At 44.1% G+C, this 19,113-nt stretch overlaps 1 protein-coding gene across 1 annotated transcript in view; it reads right to left on the bottom strand.

Annotated features, from left to right (window-relative positions):
* Positions 1-10,840: 10,840 nt before the first annotated feature.
* epb41l4a (erythrocyte membrane protein band 4.1 like 4A) overlaps positions 10,841-19,113 on the bottom strand; it is a 104,440-nt gene continuing 96,167 nt past the window's right edge. Inside the window, exons 19-24 of the mRNA XM_063211667.1 lie at positions 18,620-18,736; positions 17,718-17,765; positions 16,575-16,643; positions 14,302-14,412; positions 12,659-12,737; positions 10,841-11,844 (exon numbers count right to left, since the gene is read on the bottom strand). Coding sequence (XP_063067737.1) covers positions 11,734-11,844; positions 12,659-12,737; positions 14,302-14,412; positions 16,575-16,643; positions 17,718-17,765; positions 18,620-18,736 — 535 coding nt within the window. The 3' untranslated portion in view covers positions 10,841-11,733. The remainder of the gene's footprint in view (positions 11,845-12,658; positions 12,738-14,301; positions 14,413-16,574; positions 16,644-17,717; positions 17,766-18,619; positions 18,737-19,113) is intronic.

Below are 19,113 nucleotides of genomic sequence, written 5' to 3'. Positions count from 1 at the left end.
CATCCCATCCCGGTCCCAGAAAAAAAATCCCTTCCCGTCCCATCCTGGACTGGAGTAAAAAAAAAGGAAATCCCATCCCGTCCCACTCCTTTAAGAATGTCTCCAGTCCTGCCCACTCCCACTCAAAGTCATTCATTTTCGTTATTTTTTATTCCCGCTCCTGCCCACTCCCATTCATCTTTATTCCCACTCCTGCCCGCTCCCGTTCATCTTTAAAATTTTGACTCCCATCCCGCGGGAATCCCACGGGACCCACAGGAATTCCCGAAAAATGTCATCCTCTATGTGGAGTCAAGTCACAGGGCAGCCCCCAATACTGTACATGCAATCCAATGGGGTCCTATGGGGCCCCCTTTCCCTGGGCCGCAGTCAGCTTTTACTATTTGGCGGGGCGAAGGATAAAGTCATCAGAAAGCCCCACCCCTGCCCAATACATATATTGTAATTAGGACCAAAGTCTCGCCCTACTTGTAATAGAAGGTTGGGTTTCATATTTTCATATGTTCATGGTGGGGCTCCAGGGGCATAGTAGCAAATTGTGGGATCTATGTACAATCAACAACCCCCCAACCCCCCCCCAAAAAAAAACACACACCCCGCCATATATCTACATAGATCAAACTGAGTGGTGACTACCCACTTCAGCCCCCTGTGTGGTGACTCCCACTTTACCCCCCCTGAACAACACCCCTGGCGAGACATCCAATACAGTCACCTCATAATGAATGACTAATGCACCACCTAAGAATGGTGGCTGATGGCAGCCATTTGGCAGAGGCTCCAGTTTTACAGTATGTGGTGCGGGGCTATTTCCTGTACCAGACATGGACACTCGTTATTTAGACCTGCCAAAGACACCATTAGTGCTTACTGTAGCTCTAAGGCTGCTCCAAGTCACCGTATTGGTCCTCTCAGCAGGTTTGGTTTCAGTCATTTCGGGCTGTTCCCAAGGTCATTTGCAATAGATCAGTTTCACTCTGTAAATGAAGCCTGCATTTGACATTCTGCACATACACATCTGATGTAGTGAAAGTTGTATTATATATATATTTTAAAAGATTTTTTTTATTATTTATGAACTTCAGAATAGAACGGAAGAGACATTTTCACTTCTGTGCACTTCTGTTTTGGTGCACATTTTCACTTGCCGTTTAACTGACAGTGGTTCGAAGCTCCTTCAGTATTGGATAATGTGTGAACCACAATGAATACCATTTTTCAACCACACTGATTTTTTTTTAACTGTCAAAGATCTGCACTGTCACTGAGCAACCACCAATCATGAACTATTCAAAGGTTTGACACACTATACCACCATCTTAACTTGATTCAGAAGCAGCCATTTAAAAAAGGAAACCGATACACACTCCTACAAACAGGAACATTTGATTTACAACATTTTGTGGTTTTGGTATCTGCATCATTACACATCTCCTGGGCTCTGTGTGTTTGTGTGTGTGTACAGTATAACACATTCATTTCCAAACAAGGGAGTGGTGAGGGTCAAATAAATGTTGTTGTCCCATCTTGTCAGTGTGTGTAGGCGGTGAATAACGGTCGCCTATTGCACAGTGGCACGCAGTGGTCACATAACACAGAGCGTACAGAAAAAAACAGGCATTGGTTTGTAATCTGGCATACAGGGCATGTCCTGGTGGCCTGGCAGTTCTCAAAGGCCACTTGCTGTTAGTTTTTTTTCCTCAAAGACATAGTCCACAATTTGGATGGGGCATGCAAAATGCCTGGGCCCTTTCCTGATTACAGTCCAGCCCTTCACAAGAAATACTGCTGTGAAGACAATTTGAGTCAGCGATTCTTTGCCGTAGTTTTTCGCCACATGACTTAGCAGAGGCCCACTGAGTCCAAAAGACGTGGCCAGGTTCTGACAGCCGAGATTCCAACACAGCTCTTGTGGAAAGTTACTGGCCCCTGGCTCTGGACTTCTGTACGAACACATACAGTACACACACACACACACACACACACACACACACACACACACACACACACACACACACACACACACACACACACACACACACACACACACACTAGGAATATATAATACGAGTGAATGATTCCTATAATCACACATCAGCGAACACAAACCAAGAGGGGATTTCTGGTCTGGCACCTCATGGAAAGCACAGAATGATGACCTTAGATGACTGAAAGTCTAGATTTGAGGATGGGGAAAAGAGCTTTGAGATCTCTGCTAAGCTCAGGCTCTACAATAAACTGTTTGCATTTGTCTTTGCCCACACAATGTGTCTTCAATGCCTCATGACAACCACTTTTTGCAATTAAGCCTCCTTATTGAATTGGTTAATAATATCACTGTTTGGGGGGGTTCTACCTGGCAAACAGTGTTTCATTTGTTTGATGTTTGCTTTAGGGCATACAAGAATTTGAGGTTACCCACATTTTCAAAGGGAGGACATGTCTTGTCAGAGTCTACAGATCCAGTCATGTAGAAGCTCTGAGCTTTTCTTGTGGGAAGGGGGAAGTTTTCATCTCTTAAAAGGAATGACAGGAGAATAGGACATATAATACATTGCTTCACTCGCAGAGGAGAAAAATAACTTAAATGTCGTGTTTTCCTTCTGTTAGTGCACCAAACACGGACCTCCAACAGTTTGCTGATCTACTTATGCACTGATATGTGTGGATCAGATGGTTCAAAAAGTGTTTGAGGTGAATCAGTGTGGTTTCACTCTCAAACTTCTCCTCTTTCTCTGGTGATAGACCTGGTTAAGGTCAACCAATAAGAACATGAAGATATACCTTAGAACAGGGGCGCAAATGGCCATTCGTTTGCTATGTGGCCCGACTCGGGTTTGATTCCCGGCCTGGGTCCTTTGCTAACCCTTCCCCGTCTCTCTCCCAACTTGCTTCCTGTCACCATCTGCACTGTACTACTATGAATAAAAGTAAAAAAGACCAAAAAATATCTTTTAAAAAAAGAACAGGGGTGGGGAACCTTTTTCATTCAAGGGGCCACTTCAAGTTCCTCCAAGGGCCATAAAAGTCCCTCAAGGGCAGTACTATGAACACAAACCAAGAATTCCCCCTGCACTTTAGGCAGCCACCTTTAAAACAGACCCCACCTTCTCTAGATCCCCTGAAATTTAACTTTTTATATAAAATTATATTGGAAATGTAATGTATAAGATTCCTTTACAAAACATGCCATATTTCTGGTGAAGCTGCATAATAATGAAATTATAGCAGGGGCCGGATAAAACGGCTTCAAGGGCCGTAAATGGCCCTCGAGACGTAGGTCCCCCACCCCTGCCAAGGTAGCCTACTTTAAAGACATGTTTTTAGGCTAGATAGGTTATAAATGTTCGGCAAATAGTGATACCTCAGTGACACAACGATACACCCACTTCGTGGTACCAGAGCTCTGCATGGCACTTAAGTTCAATGGCACTTATGTTTTTAAAGGTACACTGTGCAGGAAATGGTCAAAAAAGGTACTGCAACTATGCTGCTCATTGAAACTGTGTCGGCTATTGCCAAATTTGACCTTTTCATGAAAGTTTACTAAGTAATAAACTAACATTTTGTATTATGGCCCAAGAACAGTCATTTTTGCAGCTAAAAATGGCTATTTCTGGACATTCAAAATGGCGGACCATGGAGAAGATCCCCCTTTTCATGTATGAAAAGTGCAATTTTTCCAGTCAGGAATACTTAGAATTTGATAGTGGTGGTAAATATTCATGAAAAAGGTAACATTAGTAAATGGGTAGCATGAATTCTGGAAATAAACAACTAAAAATCTCACACAGTGTCCCTTTAACGAGCCAAAGTGTTAGAACCTCTGTTGAGTACCTTCCTCTGGATGTCTGATTTGCACTCAAAGGACCAGAGTGATCAAAAAGTGTCCTCAGCCTGAGCCTAGGAGTTGTTTCGACAGTACTCACAGTGCTGTAACCTAACGCCAAACTTGGTATACTTGTACAAGAAGGCTTGTCATAATATTTGAGCACTATTTCAGCGATTTTTAATTGTGATTGGTGCAGCAAAGCAGATATTAGCACAGCTCAAATAAATTCACTTCAATTAAACAAAAAATCTAACCAAAGCAAAGCTTACAGATTGATCATCCCTCAGAAGACCCCACAAGGTTCCAAAGCACACAAAAACAGCTGTATGTGTGTGTGTGTGTGTGTGTGTGTGTGTGTGTGTGTGTGTGTGTGTGTGTGTGTGTGTGTGTGTGTGTGTGTGTGTGTGTGTGTGTGTGTGTGTGTGTGTGTGTGTGTGTGTGTGTGTGTGTGTGTGTCTTACTGATATTTTAGGTCTGCTGTAACAATTACATCTCTCCACAGTTTTTGTTTCATTCAGAAGGTCCACACCCGGAAGGAAAAGGGACATTATCCTGTTTACATTTAGACAAAGTGTGTTGCTGGTTTTTTTTCCTCGTTCCCTTGGGAACTGCACAGGATATTTAGAAGACACTGCGTGAAGAGGCTGCTGCTGCTGCAACCTTGAATGAACTGCAGCGACGCAAGTTCAGCATGACCTGATATGCCTCCCCACTCCCCAGTCAGTCCAGCGCAGGTGTCAGTAGGCTACATACCTTCATGCACTCCCTACCCAGGCATGTTGTGGTTATCTACAGGAGGAGAGAGTTCAAAAACTTGCTTTGCCGCACACTATTTGCAGTGTTCATTCAACACTCAGAGAGCAGAACTAACACTATGGATATCGACTGTTCTCGTGTTGAATTAACTGTTGAAATGACTGTGATGAGGAGGCATGCATTATTTAAGTTACTTTCTTGTTCTGCCAGGTTTACACTTATTTGGAAGAGGAAACCAATCCATCATGCTGAATTTTATTTACAGAAACAACATTTCGGCCAGTGGGGCCTTTCTCAATTCTCAAGTCAAATGTGAGAAAGGCCACACTGGTCGAAACGTTGTTTCTGTAAGTAAAATTCACCATGTGTGGTGTCTTCCTCTCTGAAGGTTTACCACTTTATCCCAAGTTACCTACTATGTGGTGAAATAAGTAAACATACAGTAAACCATGAAAAGAAACCCTCCCAGGCCCAGGTTGCTTTTTGTGGGGCTGTGTCTACTTGCATGTGTCTGTGCAAGGTTGTGTTCTCTTACCAACTCCCCACCGTATGGGAGTGAAAATAATGGAGTTGTTTGTGGGAGTTTTGAGTTAAATCATACTTGGCTTGGTTCTGCTCGTGACCCTGGACCGTTTTTTTTTTACCCCCATTCCCCTGTTATGAGGAGGTGAGCGAGTGCATCTGGCAGCCCCTCCTGGTAAACTGCCACAACTGATTTGTCCAAGGGCCAGTAACCATTTACACAGGCAACATGTGCCTCAGATGAAGCTCCATACATAGGGTGCAAGTCAAACCAGTCCCTCTAGTCCTTTCCTGGTGCTTGTGGCCTTGTGCCTTGTGAGGCAATGGCTCAACGTCACTACTAGTGATCAACACTTTATTCAAGATCTTGCAAAAGCACGGCCCTACTGTGGCCTAACGGTAGGGCATTGGGTTACCATGTCGGTGACCCAGGTTCGATTCTGGCCTGGGTCATTTTGCCCGCCCTTCAACGTCTCTTTCCCCTCACCCGTTTCCTATCCCTCTCTCACTGTCCTATCACAAATAAGGATACAAAAGCCCTAAAACAAATCTTGCAAAAGCACAATTCAAAGGTCAATTGGGGTGTTTGAATGGGGAAAAGCCCCCCAAAAGTTGCTTTGCTTTCGTTGACAGTGGGGAAACATCTCCACGGACGCAGGGTGATGGCGAGGCAAGGGGCCCCCAAGCAACAGGAAAGGATAAGGGCCTCCGCACACCCTCTCCAACAGCACTGCGGAGCACTTTCGCTTTCTGCACAATTCTGACCCCCAAAACCCAATTTCACACGAACATAGCATTGATAGTCAATGGGCGGCTCCGACAAAATAGAACTCGTCTCTAATCGCTAGCCGACATCTGCGAATGTCAGCGGACATCGGCACCAGTGTGCGGGGTTCTATTGAAAACAATGGAATCTAACTTTTGCGCAGCAGTGCTCGGCACTTTGTCTTAGCCGATGTGTGGAGGCCCTAAGAGGGTTTTTTTTCAGAAGACAGTGGAGAGAGGGACAGGAAATAAGTGGGGAGAGAGAGAGTCAGGGAAAGATGGCAAATGACTCCGGAATCGAATCCCGGGTCGCCAGCATAGTGGCCACAATGCCCTACCATTAGACCATGAGAGAGCAGAAGAAGAGGATCTGACTTTCACTTACTGTACGTGTGTAACTTGTGCCTCCAAAGAGGCTCAACACATCTAAAGTTTCTTTAAAAAAAAAAAAGATTTATTTGGTCTTTTATGACTTTATTTGACAGGACAGTTTGAGAGGTGGACAGGAAGTTCAAAGTTCAAAGTTCAAAGTACTTTATTTGCCATTTGTGCATAAACTAGTAGTCCAAGCACATAGGAACTCTTGTGTAGGCCCTCTGTGTCAATAAATAGAATTAAATAGAAAAATAGGAAGACAAAATACATTAAAAGTGATAAAAATCAAAGAGATCAAAAGAATACAAAAAAAGGTGGATCAAATGTTCTTTTTTGCCATCAGCCTCACTGTTGCTGGGAAGAAACTGTTGAAAAACCTTGCTTTTCTGGTAGCAATGTTGTCCGCTCTACTGTGTCTCAGTTTGTATGTGCAGTTCTTGTGTTTGAGCAGAGAGTTAGCTGGATGGAGTGGGTCTTTAATGATTCTCTCTGCTCTCCTATGGCTGCGCTATGGAAGCGAATGGGAGAGAGATGGGGAGGGGTCTGCAAATTACCTGGGCCGGGAATCAAACCCGGGTCGGTCACATAGCAGACGAGTGCCCCACCGGTTGGCCACGGCAGGGCCAAGCTTTCATCCTTTCCTCTTCCCTCTGCCGTTGTTGTCGACTTGGGTAAAGCAAGTGTTGGACATTCATTATTGGATCTTCATTTAACGTTCAAACTTCAAATATAATCTGTCTGGGGGACAAAGAGGTCTTGTGGCACATGAGGAAATATAGGCTTATGTACTGGTTTGACAAGTGCTACTTTACAGAAAAGTCGTATTTATAGGTTATTTATAGGTTATTTATAGACGAATATCCAGTATAAAACTTAACTTTTCCCAAGACAACAATAAGGACAGAGGACAGAGGAAAAGTTGTGAGTTTAGAGAAGTGACTTGCACCCGCTGTACGATGCTGTAGTGTAGGCCCACGGTGCCAGAGGTGCATCTTGCCACCAGGCAAGGCAGGCAGCCGCTTGGGGCCCCCAAGCCCCCGGATAGTGGATAACAGGCCACACTTTACCACAGTAGTGGCGATTTTGGTTCAAATGTTCATTATTTTGCATTTTCGCTTGGGGCCCCACCTGACGCTAGAATTGCCTCTGCACGGTGCTGTGCTGTCTCATTGTGTGCTGCCATTTGAAAACATGTGGAAACGATCATAAACCAAACCATCCTCTATTACCTGTCTCGACAGGTCTGTGGCGGTAGATAGATAGGATAGGAGATAACCTTGAGGTAAACCTGCTGGCAATTCAACTTGGAAATGGAAGCTAAAGCATTTAAAACTTTGAGTTAAAATGTGTGCTGTTGTTGATAGACCAAATATACAGGGCCTGTATTACAGGCCAATAACCTAAACATTTAGACATATTCTAGCAATTTGCAAATACTTTTTTGTTCTGGATACTGGATGCGATGCTCGCTTAAAACAGAACAAATGTTTCAGGAATGGCTTCCCTGGTTTGAACTGGTATGCCCCATGAAAAGGATTTTTGCCAAATAAGTCTTGTGAATGTCAGGCAAATCATATCTCTCGTGAGACATTGTTATAATGAAATGCCTTCCCAAAACCCCTCCTGCCTAACTTGGTCCCCAGAAAGATTCAGAGATTAGACCCATAATCCGTATTAGTAATAGTACTATAATTTCCATCTTATTTTGTGTTAATTAAAAATTAAACTTAAAGCACACTTTAAATGTGTTCAATGATAAATGCCAGTGAACATGCTTATAGGCAAGAGCTTAATTGATGTTGTAAAAAAAAATAGGTCATGGAGTTGGTCATGTGCCCAAAAGTTATAAGATGCATTGGTGTTGTCTACTTCCAGTCATGTTACTCGGTGAAGTGGGCGACTAGCTCCCTCTGCTGCTAATCCCTCAGTAGTGAACAGGGTTTTGGCTCAGCCAGTGTAATTACATGCAGACCACCACACCACATACAGTTTAAATTCTTCTAAATCATCATGCAAGCATCTTTGTCAACGTCCCTGTCCACACTGCCTCAGAAATATTTAGCAATCAGCATCCATGCCATGTCATGGTCTGATCTTTTTTTTTTCTTTTGTATTCAAATGTGATGACAGTTGTGGACCCCCTTTCATGCATTGGCAGTTACCCACAAACCACTTCGTGGAATTTTGAACTTAATGTCATTACTGTAAGCTGCTTACAGACATTATAGAAAAGGTTTATTTTGTTCAGTTTTTTTTTTAGCCTTTATAAAGACAGTACAGTGAAGATAGAGACAGGAAACTAGGAGAGAGAGGTGGTGAATAGTGAATGTTTGGGAAATGATCCAGGTTGGATTCAAATCTGTGTTTAGCAGTGCTTGTGGCACATAAGGAAATGTGCAATGTGACACATAACGAAATGTATACTATCTACATGTAGTATTAATAGATGGTTTGACAATAAATGGACAGTCATGGGTAAACAGTTACTGCGTCAGACTTGTACTGTAGCTCAAAGGTTGCCGGTTTGACTCCTGACCTGGCAAGTTGGTGAGGGCAGTAATTAACCAGTGCTCTCCCCTATCCTCCATGACTGAGGTACCCTGAGCATGGTACCGTCCTGCCGCACTGTTCCCTTTAGGGTGCCATTGGGGGCTGCCCCCTTGCATAGGTGAGGCATAAATGTAATTTCATTGTGTGCATTGTGCACTTGTGGGCAGTGTACTGTGGAGTGCTGTGTCACAACGGGAGTTGGAGTTTCCCAGATGGGCTTTCACTTTCACACAAGGGCTACTTTTTGAAAAGGTCACATTTACTTTTCCCAAGTTGACAATGAGTACAGAGGTATAGGCAATGGCCAATGCATGTAGCCCCAATGTGTTACTTTGTTACGCCACAGCACCTCCACATTTGTTACATTTATTACAAGTTCCCTTTTTTGATTGATTGCAGACAATTATATCCAACATCCACTGAATAGAAAGCCCAAAGTCACAAAGTTTTTGTGAAACAAGTTTATTACTGAGAATCCAGTTGTTTTTTTTCATTACCACAGCAGGGAAAGACAAAAGTAATTAACTAAATGTGCAAAACAATTCTTGTTAAAGAATACAGCAGCAAGTTTTTTTTATTTCCTAGAGCAAAAAAAAAAACATACCTGAAAAGAAGACATAGTATCCAAGCAGCGCTCACAGTGGTCTTCATTAGAGATGAGTTCAACTATCCTGACACTCGCCAGATGAATGTAGTTCCACCAGGTTTCACACCTAAATCTGGACATGCTTAATTGGAGATGTATTTCAGAAGGCGGGGCCTCATCTGGTTGGGAGGAGCGCAAAAACTCCATTCTAGAATGAATGTTGTGGATTCGACAACATGGTTATGATTGATGTGGACTACCATCAGCCTGGGAAACCCATGCAGAAATCTTCGCCTGAGTTTGGGATCCCAACCACAGAACAGGGAAGGGACTGCAAGACATATTATTGGACAAACGGAAGCTTGTAGTTTGTTTACAGACCCACCATGTCGACACCAGATGCAAAACCAGTCATCCTTCAGATAGTGTTTTAAATAATCTAGATCGACCTCCCCAACAAGAAAATTAATAGATGGTTCCCAGACTCACTTGTAATATAGACTGGCGAAAGCCAGGTTAAGCCACTGTTGTCTGAAGGAAACAGTTGCTTCTCCACTATATCACCTCAATGAAAATATCCTTGTCTTTTTTTGTCAGCCTTGAAGCACCTGCCAGGGGCCTACATTCCATTCGTATGTGTGGAGCAAAGCAGAACTACATCATGTAAGAGAGTGAAGGCCTCCGCACATTGGCTCCGACAGCACTGCGGAGCACTTTCGCTTCCGACACAATTCCGACCCCCAAACCCAATTTCACACGAACATAGCATGGATAGTAAATGGGCGGCTCCGACAAAATAGAACTCGCCTCTAATCGCTTGCCGACATCCGCGAATGTCCGCGGACACCGGCGCCGGTGTGGGGGGTTGTATTGACAACAATAGAATCGAACTTTGGCGGAGAAGTGCTACACACTTTTTCGGAGCCGATGTGCGGAGAGTCAGGTCAGAGTTCAACATGACTTAACACTGATTTATACACAAGTATTTGAAATAGGAAAGGACCTCTTGACATGCTAACTACAGTGGGTGATATTTTCATTTGAGAGTAGTGAGTGAGACAAAAAAACTGCCAAAAGATGAGAATGGCACATAAAACCTTCATCTGATTGTCGGAATTGAAACATTTACGTAGACTGAAAAATAATAAGAAATAATCAGCTATATGATACTGATTAGGTCACTGATACCTGATACATTGACACAAGTACAGGGTGTGAAATGCTTTTTTCCTACACATGTAAAGCCTAGACTACATCATAGTGTATGACATGGAAAATGCCACTCCTTAATGGGACAAGTACAAATCCTAATAATACCTAGTAGGATGTGAAGAAGAAGAAACACGATTGGCTCTGGACACAGAAACAATAGGTTGAGTGAGAGGTGGGAGGTGGGGGGTGGGGGGTGTGATCACTGTCCAAAAGTCCATTAAGAATGCACAGTCTTCCGTTAATACAGTTTACACGATCTCTTTACACTTTTGCAGCACATTTCGATTGGATTAACACAGGCTTGTTGTATGTACAAGCACACACACACCTACTTTAACTCAGTCCTGATTGGGCACATCAAATGCAGTCAGTCCGTCTTAACACTTTAAAGGGCTTTGTCCTTTTGTAACGCTGAGATGGAGAGGGCTGGCTTTTACCAAAAAACACGTCCATCTTGAACATGCAAGTTTAAATACAAAACCATGACATAGTACTTGAGAGTATGATTATTTCTCCTTGCTTCGTTACATGTACAAAACCACAAACATGTCATATGCCAGATCTCTTCAAAATGGTACTGTTGGCAATGGTCCACAAGCATCACTAATTATGAACCTTGGAAAGAAGATGCCTGTGATGATTCTCGTCCATCTAGATCGTCATGGCAGTCAAAGTCAGTTGTAAGTTGTAACCTCGGAAAGAGGCCTTTTGACTCTGCTCCTGCAGGCTTACGGCAAAGCAACCTCTGGGTAGTTGAGGGTCCTGAACCCTTCCTCTTTTCACGAACAAGTCGTTCCTAAGCACGTCTGGCCCTCACAAAGACGGACACTGTCACCTCAGCCAAAGGGACACATCCACCAGTCCACCAGTGCGGTCGGTCGCAGAGCAAGGGAGAATAAGGATGCCAAGGACTGCTGTGTGAACGAGACAAGTCATTTTATACGCACTGCCTCCGACTAAGAGTCTTTGCCATGGAGCATACCAGCACAACAGAGTTACATTCTCATGAACACTCTCTCTCCTCCTGACTGTGTCAGGGGTTGTTCTCCCCTTGGTCGAAGACCAGGATGGCCAACCAAGAGACAACACTGAGTTCATGGTCATCGCTGTGACATTTTTCCATCTATCAGTCCCATCATGCCTCTGTCTTGGTCCTGGGTGTGTGGACAGCCTTCACACCCTTGGGGCCACTTTTAGTTTCCTGGTCGGTGCTTTCCGAGAGGGTGTCCTTCGATCCGGCCTTTTTCTGCTCGCCAAAAGGAGAGATAAAAAAAGAGATAAAAAATGGCAGATCAGTGACAATGGTGTCATTTCACTACAACGGGGAAAACTAAATTTGTAGTACTGACCACAGTGACAGCCGTGCCATGTCAAAGAAGCAAAAACATGACAACCAAGGATATAATGTACCAAAGCTGGAAAAAGATGCTCACTTGACCTGTTAAAACACGCTGTTATAAATTTGTTGTAACCGGAGTGCCAATGACTTGAATCAAAGTGCATTACTAAAGGTACCGGTAGTTATGTTATGTCTGCTATCTCTGTTATGTCATAGTACTATGTACTATAGTAATTAACAGTACAAGTACTATGGTAATTAAACTTTCATTGACTATTACAGCATGCCTCAGATGGTACGGCGTGCATTAGTGGGCTATGGTCTACCTATGCACACACGCACAAAGGCACACACAGACACACACAGACACTTAAATGATTCAGTGTTTTGTCTATTGTGTCATTTAAAAGACACACAAACATAGGTGTCAATTCCGGGATCAGAAAATAAAAATTCTGCCACAAATATGATCCAAACACAGCTGACTATAATGAGTACTCAGGACAGGTACAGCAATTACAATCAGTGAAGTCACCTGTGTGGGAAGAAAACTGTGACAGGGATTTTAATTCTGAACCGATTTTGAACACCTCTGCACTGACACAAAGTGTATGACACAATCGAATCCCTCAGTGTTACAGGGTGAATGGGAGAGGTGTGAGAGACAAAATGGTGGAGTTGTGAGGTAGTGGGGGAGCAGGTTGGGTGGGTGGAGACTGACCTGTGAAGGGGTGTGACTCGAACCCGGGACATCGGCAGTGCGGGTGACAGGAAGGGGAGGGACTAAGTCTGTCCTAGAGCTTTACACGTGACACAGTGCAGGGAGTGGGGGGGGGTCAAAACAAAATCACAAAAAAGACAACATGAGAGACGAAAACAGACAAAAAGACATTTGACACATAGACAGTAGACACAGAAATGAGGAGAGATTCTTAACACACAGATGAGTGCCAACAAATGAGTAGAATAAGTTGCGCCTTCCATTTGAAGTGGGAGCTTGTCGGACAGACCCTAGGTAAAAATAACAAAACCAACTTTCCAACTTTTTTAGATTGAACGTCCAGGACTTTGTTCACATGAGCACTGACCGTTGATAGTTGACGGTGTCCTCTTAGAGAATGGAGTTGTCTCTTTGTGTGTTAGGGCTTCTGCACATAGGCTCCGACAAAGTGCGGAGCACTGCTCCGCAAAAGTTCGATTCCATTGTTTTCAATAGAACCCCGCGCACTGGCACCGATGTCCGTGGACATTCGCGGATGTCGGATAGCAATTAGAGACACGTTCTATTTTGTCGGCATCGCCCATTGATTATCAATGCTATGTTCATGTGAAATTGGGTTTGGGGGTCCGAATTATGTCGAAAGCGAAAGTGCGCCGCAGTGCTGTCGGAGCCAATGTGCGGCCGGCCTTACACTCATACAGTACATGTAGTCTGATTGCATGACAGACAGACCTACCGAAACTGTTGAAGTTGAAAGTCAGTTGATTTAAAAAATAAATAAAAAAAATGTTAGGGGCATTTTTGCCTTATTTAGATAGGACAGTATGAGACAGGAAGTGAGTGGGAGAGAGAGATGGGGGAGGATCAGCAAATGGCCTGGGACGGCATTGAACCGGGTCGTCGGCATAGTAAGCCTGTGCCCTTCCGTTATCCCACAGCAGGGCCTTAAGTCAATTCATAAATAAATTCAGAACTTTACAAGTCAATGGGATGTGTCAATGGTCAGTGGCCAGGGCTGGACTGGCCATCTGGCATACTAGTCATTTCCCGGTGGGCCCTGCATCCTTGTGGGCCCCTACTTACAGAAAAGTAAAAAAAGCCACCTGTTTTTTTAAAAATTTAATTTCTGAAAATAGGGGCCCACGAGGGTGCGGCGCCCACTGGTGAGTCAGTTCTGCGCCGCTAATTATGAGGGGGGGCCCTTTCATCCAAAAGTGCCCGGGCCCTATTCCTCCCCCAGGCCAGCCCTGTCAGTGGCCATGTGTTTCTGGGCCACGTATGGTTTCACTCCTGCTTCTCACTCCTCCTTTTGAACATGCGCTAGCCAGTGGTGTAGTCTACGTAGAACGCAGGTATACAGAGTATACCCACTTCCAAATTTTATGGATTTCAATATACCCGCTTAAAATTGATTGATCCATTATTTAGAATAGCACAAATATAAACAGTATACCCACTTCAAAAAAATGCTCAAATATACAGTATACCCACCACAAAAAAGTAGACTACACCATTGGCGCTGACCTACACTGAACTACCCAGACACTGAGCTCCGATTGCAAATGGAGCAGCACACCATACTATCTGAGGTGATTGGCTGTGGGAGGTTAAGACATGGAGACTCTGCTGCTGCTGTGACTCACTTGACTTCGGAGAGAACGGAGCGCTCCCCGTCGGAGCAGTGCGAGCGACGGTACTGCCGGTAGCTCCGGGGGGAATGAGAGTGCCGGAACTTGATTGGATCACCTTGGGTTCTGCAGCGGAACACACAACACACGCGCGCACACGAGCGCATACACACACGTGCACACACACGTGCACACACACACACACACACACACACACACACACACACACACACACACACACACACACACACACACACACACACACACACACACACACACACACACACACACACACACACACGCACACACACACACAGTGTCACTGAAACAGTGTACATCTCATTGACACCGTCTAAAACATTCCAACCTCCATTCCAAACTGTCTGTGTGCCATGGCCCTATACAATGAGAGGAGCAGGAGCATCTGTAGGAACATCATGCCTCCATCGCGCCCCAAGGCAGGGCAGGACTTGCTAGACGCAGCAAACTCAATTATTAATGATGTGGCGGAACCCCATTGTCTGGGGCAGAATATTAAGTGTGTGTGTGTGTGCGTGTGCGTGTACGTGTGCGTGTGTGTGTGTGTGCGTGCGCGGTTGTGTATGTGAGACAGAGAGAGTGTGTGTACGTATGAAAGTGCTTTGAGTCAACTTCATAGTTGTGATACTGCGCTATATAAATACAAGTTGTATTGTATTGTATGGACTATGTAACTATGTGTGTATTTGTGTCTGTGGTGTGTGTGTGTGTGTGTGTTGTGCCTGCCTGCTTGTGCGTGTATGTGTGTGTGTGTGCGTGCATGCAAGTGTGTGTGTGTTTATGTCAAGTGTGTGTGTGTGTGTGTGTGTGTGTGTGTGTGTGTGTGTGTGTGTGTGTGTGTGTGTGTGTGTGTGTGTGTGTGTGTGTGTGTCTGCCTGCCTGCTTGGGTGTGTATGTGTGTGTGTGTGCGTGTGTGCATGTGTGTGTGTGTGTGGTGGGAGTCGTGACCCAGTTTAGACTATGCAGATCAGGCAGGCTGGGGGAGTCTCAGGAGCAGGGGCTCCAGTGTTTGTGACAAAGCGCATCCTCTCCTACTTCTGTTTTAATTTGTTAGTTTATGTTTTGAAGGAAGAAACCAACGCACACAAGAGGTTTCGAGGTGCAGGTAGATCATTTTTTTTAGAAGATACCGCACACTCTTGTCCATCGTGCTGCAAAAACGAAAAAACTTGAGAAAGGCCATACGGGCCGAAACGTTGTTTTCTTAATAAATTGCAGCAAGATGCACAAGAGTGTGCGGTATCTTATTTTGTTAGTTTGTCAGAAGCTGACTGAATGCCTCCACAGTACACAAGGAATAAATCAGTGAAGCCCAGAACCCAAAAATCGCATTAAAATTTAAATAGCCATGAAGCGCGATGACGTCGTTATTGCTTACACAACATGAGATAGCCCCAGTTATTGTCACCATGCCCATGCTATTTGGCTACCTCTATCTATCAAACAGATATTGCTGATTCATTGTTACTTGATAAAAACGTGATGTTGTATTCCTGTGACTTATTGTATCCTGAACAGAAACACAAACACAAACAACAGCCAGTTTTTGAAAAGACAAACTACCTAGCAGTGAACAGAGCAGCTGTCAGCTTTGACTGGGCCCAGGGCAGAGGCATCTAAAAGGGCGTCCTCCACCAACCAATGGACACAATGTCATAGGGTCCCAATTCAAAATAATAAAAAATGTGAATTCTGAAATATTATAAATACTATTAGTATATATAAATGAAATATTATATTTGGTTTTGTTCTGTATTTAGCCACATATTCAGGTAGTCTCCCATTGTAGAAAATGAAGACATGACACAATGTTTTCTTAATAAGACTTAGTGTGTGTAATAGTGGACTGGTGGAACTGGAATCCCACCATCAAATCCGAGATTGAACAATTTGACAACTACTGGTTTCATGGGAGGTGCTACTGAACCTTTTTTTTAAAGGTTGGAAAACATATCAGTTCCTTTGTTTTTTTTTGGCATACTTGTTTGTATGATTCGTGAGTAATAATAATATTTTTAAAAGTCAGAAAAAGGAAAGTATGACGGTAGATAGTCAGGTCAAGAGCAATGCAAGTACTTTCTGAGTTCCCAAAAATATGGGAACTCCTTTCACTTTGTCGGGAAGCAAACAACTATAAGCAAACCAAGGGAGGCGGGTCAACCATGCCATTTGGGAAATGTTAATTGTTATGCTCTTGGTCAGACTAAGTCTCAAAGAGATGATAATCAGGCTAGAAGGCTGAAACTTACTGCACTTTCTGGTAGGGGATCTCCTTAAGCTGTTCCTCTGTGAGGCCTTGGGGATCCACCAGCTCCTTCCTGCACACACACACACACACACGCACGCACGCACGCACGCACGCACGCACGCACGCACGCACGCACGCACGCGCGCACACACACACACACACACACACACACACACACATGCATGCACATGCGCACACGCGCACACACACGCGCATGCACACGCACACACACACACACACACACACACACACACACACACACACACACACACACACACACACACACACACACACACACACACACACACACACACACACAGCATGGCAGACATTTTAGATAAAAGCCTCATGGTTTGATATTTTCACCATCAACCACTCATTTGCACAAGTGTTACAAATACTGTAAATCAATCAGCTTCTTCTTGAACAGACACAGCGGATATTTTAGGTTACAATGGCATGGGTTGATATTTTCATCATACATCTGTACTCATGTGTAGCCTAATTTCTGTGGGCCATTTTAGACTTCAACATTTTAGACTTCAACATCAACAACTGATAATTTTAACAAGAATGTGTAGTCTTTAGTGCATTCATTGTTACCCTGTGAGAAGAGGACCCATAAAGTCGACAATGCAGGATGCCATGTCTAGCCAACATGGTAAATATGGCAGCAGGGTTATAATGTCTGCTTTAAAGGGACACTGTGTGAGATTTTTAGTTGTTTATTTCCAGAATTCATGCTGCCCATTCACTAATGTTACCTTTTTCATGAATACTTACCACCAGCATCAAATTCTAAGTATTCATTATGACTGGAAAAATTGCACTTTTCATACATGAAAAGGGGGATCTTCTCCATGGTCCGCCATTTTGAATTTCCAAAAAATAGCCGTTTTTAGCTGCAAAAATGACTGTATTTGGACCATACTAGATAATATGTGTTTAATACTTAGTAAATTTTCATGTAAAGATCAAATTTGGCAATAGGCAGCCCAGTTTCAATAATTTCAATAGTTGCAGTACATTTTTTTGACCATTTCCTGCACAGTGTCCCTTTAAATAACCTTGTCTCCTGATAGAAGAAATTGACATGTATTTCTGTATTGTACGTGAACGCCAAAAGTTCATAGCTGTTACGTACTGGATATGTTTCCACAACTGCTCCTTGGCCTGCACATCTGGGCTTCTCCTGTAAGCAAACAGAAACAGGGACATTTAAAACAAAAGCATCTATAAAACAGGTTCCTGTTTGTCTTATAAGGATGTCCTGACTACGGGAGATTTTCCAGACTATGCTCAATCTGTGAGATGTGCCTTGTACATTAGACTACCATGACAGAAAACTTTAACTCCCAGGTTCACGATATCCACTAAAATGCAAAAGTTTTATATTCACCGGTATTGTATTTCAATCGGCATAATACAGAGCTATAAATCTGCAAGATGTCATTCCTATTCACTGACTATTCATTCATTTCTTTTCTACGTCGATAACGAGGACCAGAAGACTGAGCTACAATCTGCTTACAATCGTGAGCGGTGTCTGGGGTAACAGTATTCTATCGCCCTGCATTGTTTTCTATTCCAAGAAAGGATGAGAGAATACGGAGAAGATTAGGGATAGAGCTTGAAAGTCCCGCCCCTTAGTTCCGCATTTCACGGGACCTAAGCTGACCATCTAACAACATGGTAGCGAGTAAATATCTTCTGATCTCGGTCATTATATGCGCTGGTCTACAAATATGCTGTTTAAGAGGCTAGATGAAGATTATTTGTACAGAAGTATCAATGTTCTGATCCGAGGCCGTCTGCATGAAAAATGTGAGGAAACACAGCTTTCTAAAAAGTTTGGGGGTTCGTACGAAAAATTAAACAAAAATATCAGAAACAACATATGTGGAGCTCGTGGCACAACTCGAAGGGGATCGAAATATAATTTTAATACCGCCATTGGATTACATGCTAGGATTTTCGGCAAAAAACGCTATTGAGGTCCCATGAAATCGGGGGAAGTGACGTCACTTTCAAGCTCTATACACGTACGATCGGGAGCGGTGTCTGGAGCGGCGGTGGTTGGGGTCGTGGCTCTTCTCCTTCTGACGCCGCTGAACCGCCTCCCACTGCGGCCCCGAGTCCACCATCTCATTCTCCTGACGGGACCTACAGCGCACACGCACACACACGCATGCGTGCACACACACACATGCACACGCACACACGTACACACGCAAGCACGCGCACGCACACACACACACACACACACACGCAGGCGTGCACACACACACATATACACACACACACACACACACTCACGCAAGCACGCGCACGCACACACACACACGCGCGCGCAAGCATGCGCTCGCACACACACCCACGCACGTACGCACGCACGCACGCACACGCACACACACTCACACACACACACACACACACGCAGGCGTGCACACACACGCACACGCATGCACACACACACGTGCACACACACACACACACACACACACATGCACACACACACGCAAGCACGCGCACGCACACAC

Source organism: Engraulis encrasicolus, chromosome 12 (genome assembly GCF_034702125.1).
Source record: "Engraulis encrasicolus isolate BLACKSEA-1 chromosome 12, IST_EnEncr_1.0, whole genome shotgun sequence".
In the NCBI taxonomy this organism is placed as follows: Eukaryota; Metazoa; Chordata; class Actinopteri; order Clupeiformes; family Engraulidae; genus Engraulis; species Engraulis encrasicolus.
The sequence above is the reverse complement of the archived record's forward strand: the minus strand, read 5'-3'. Positions and strand labels throughout refer to the sequence as shown.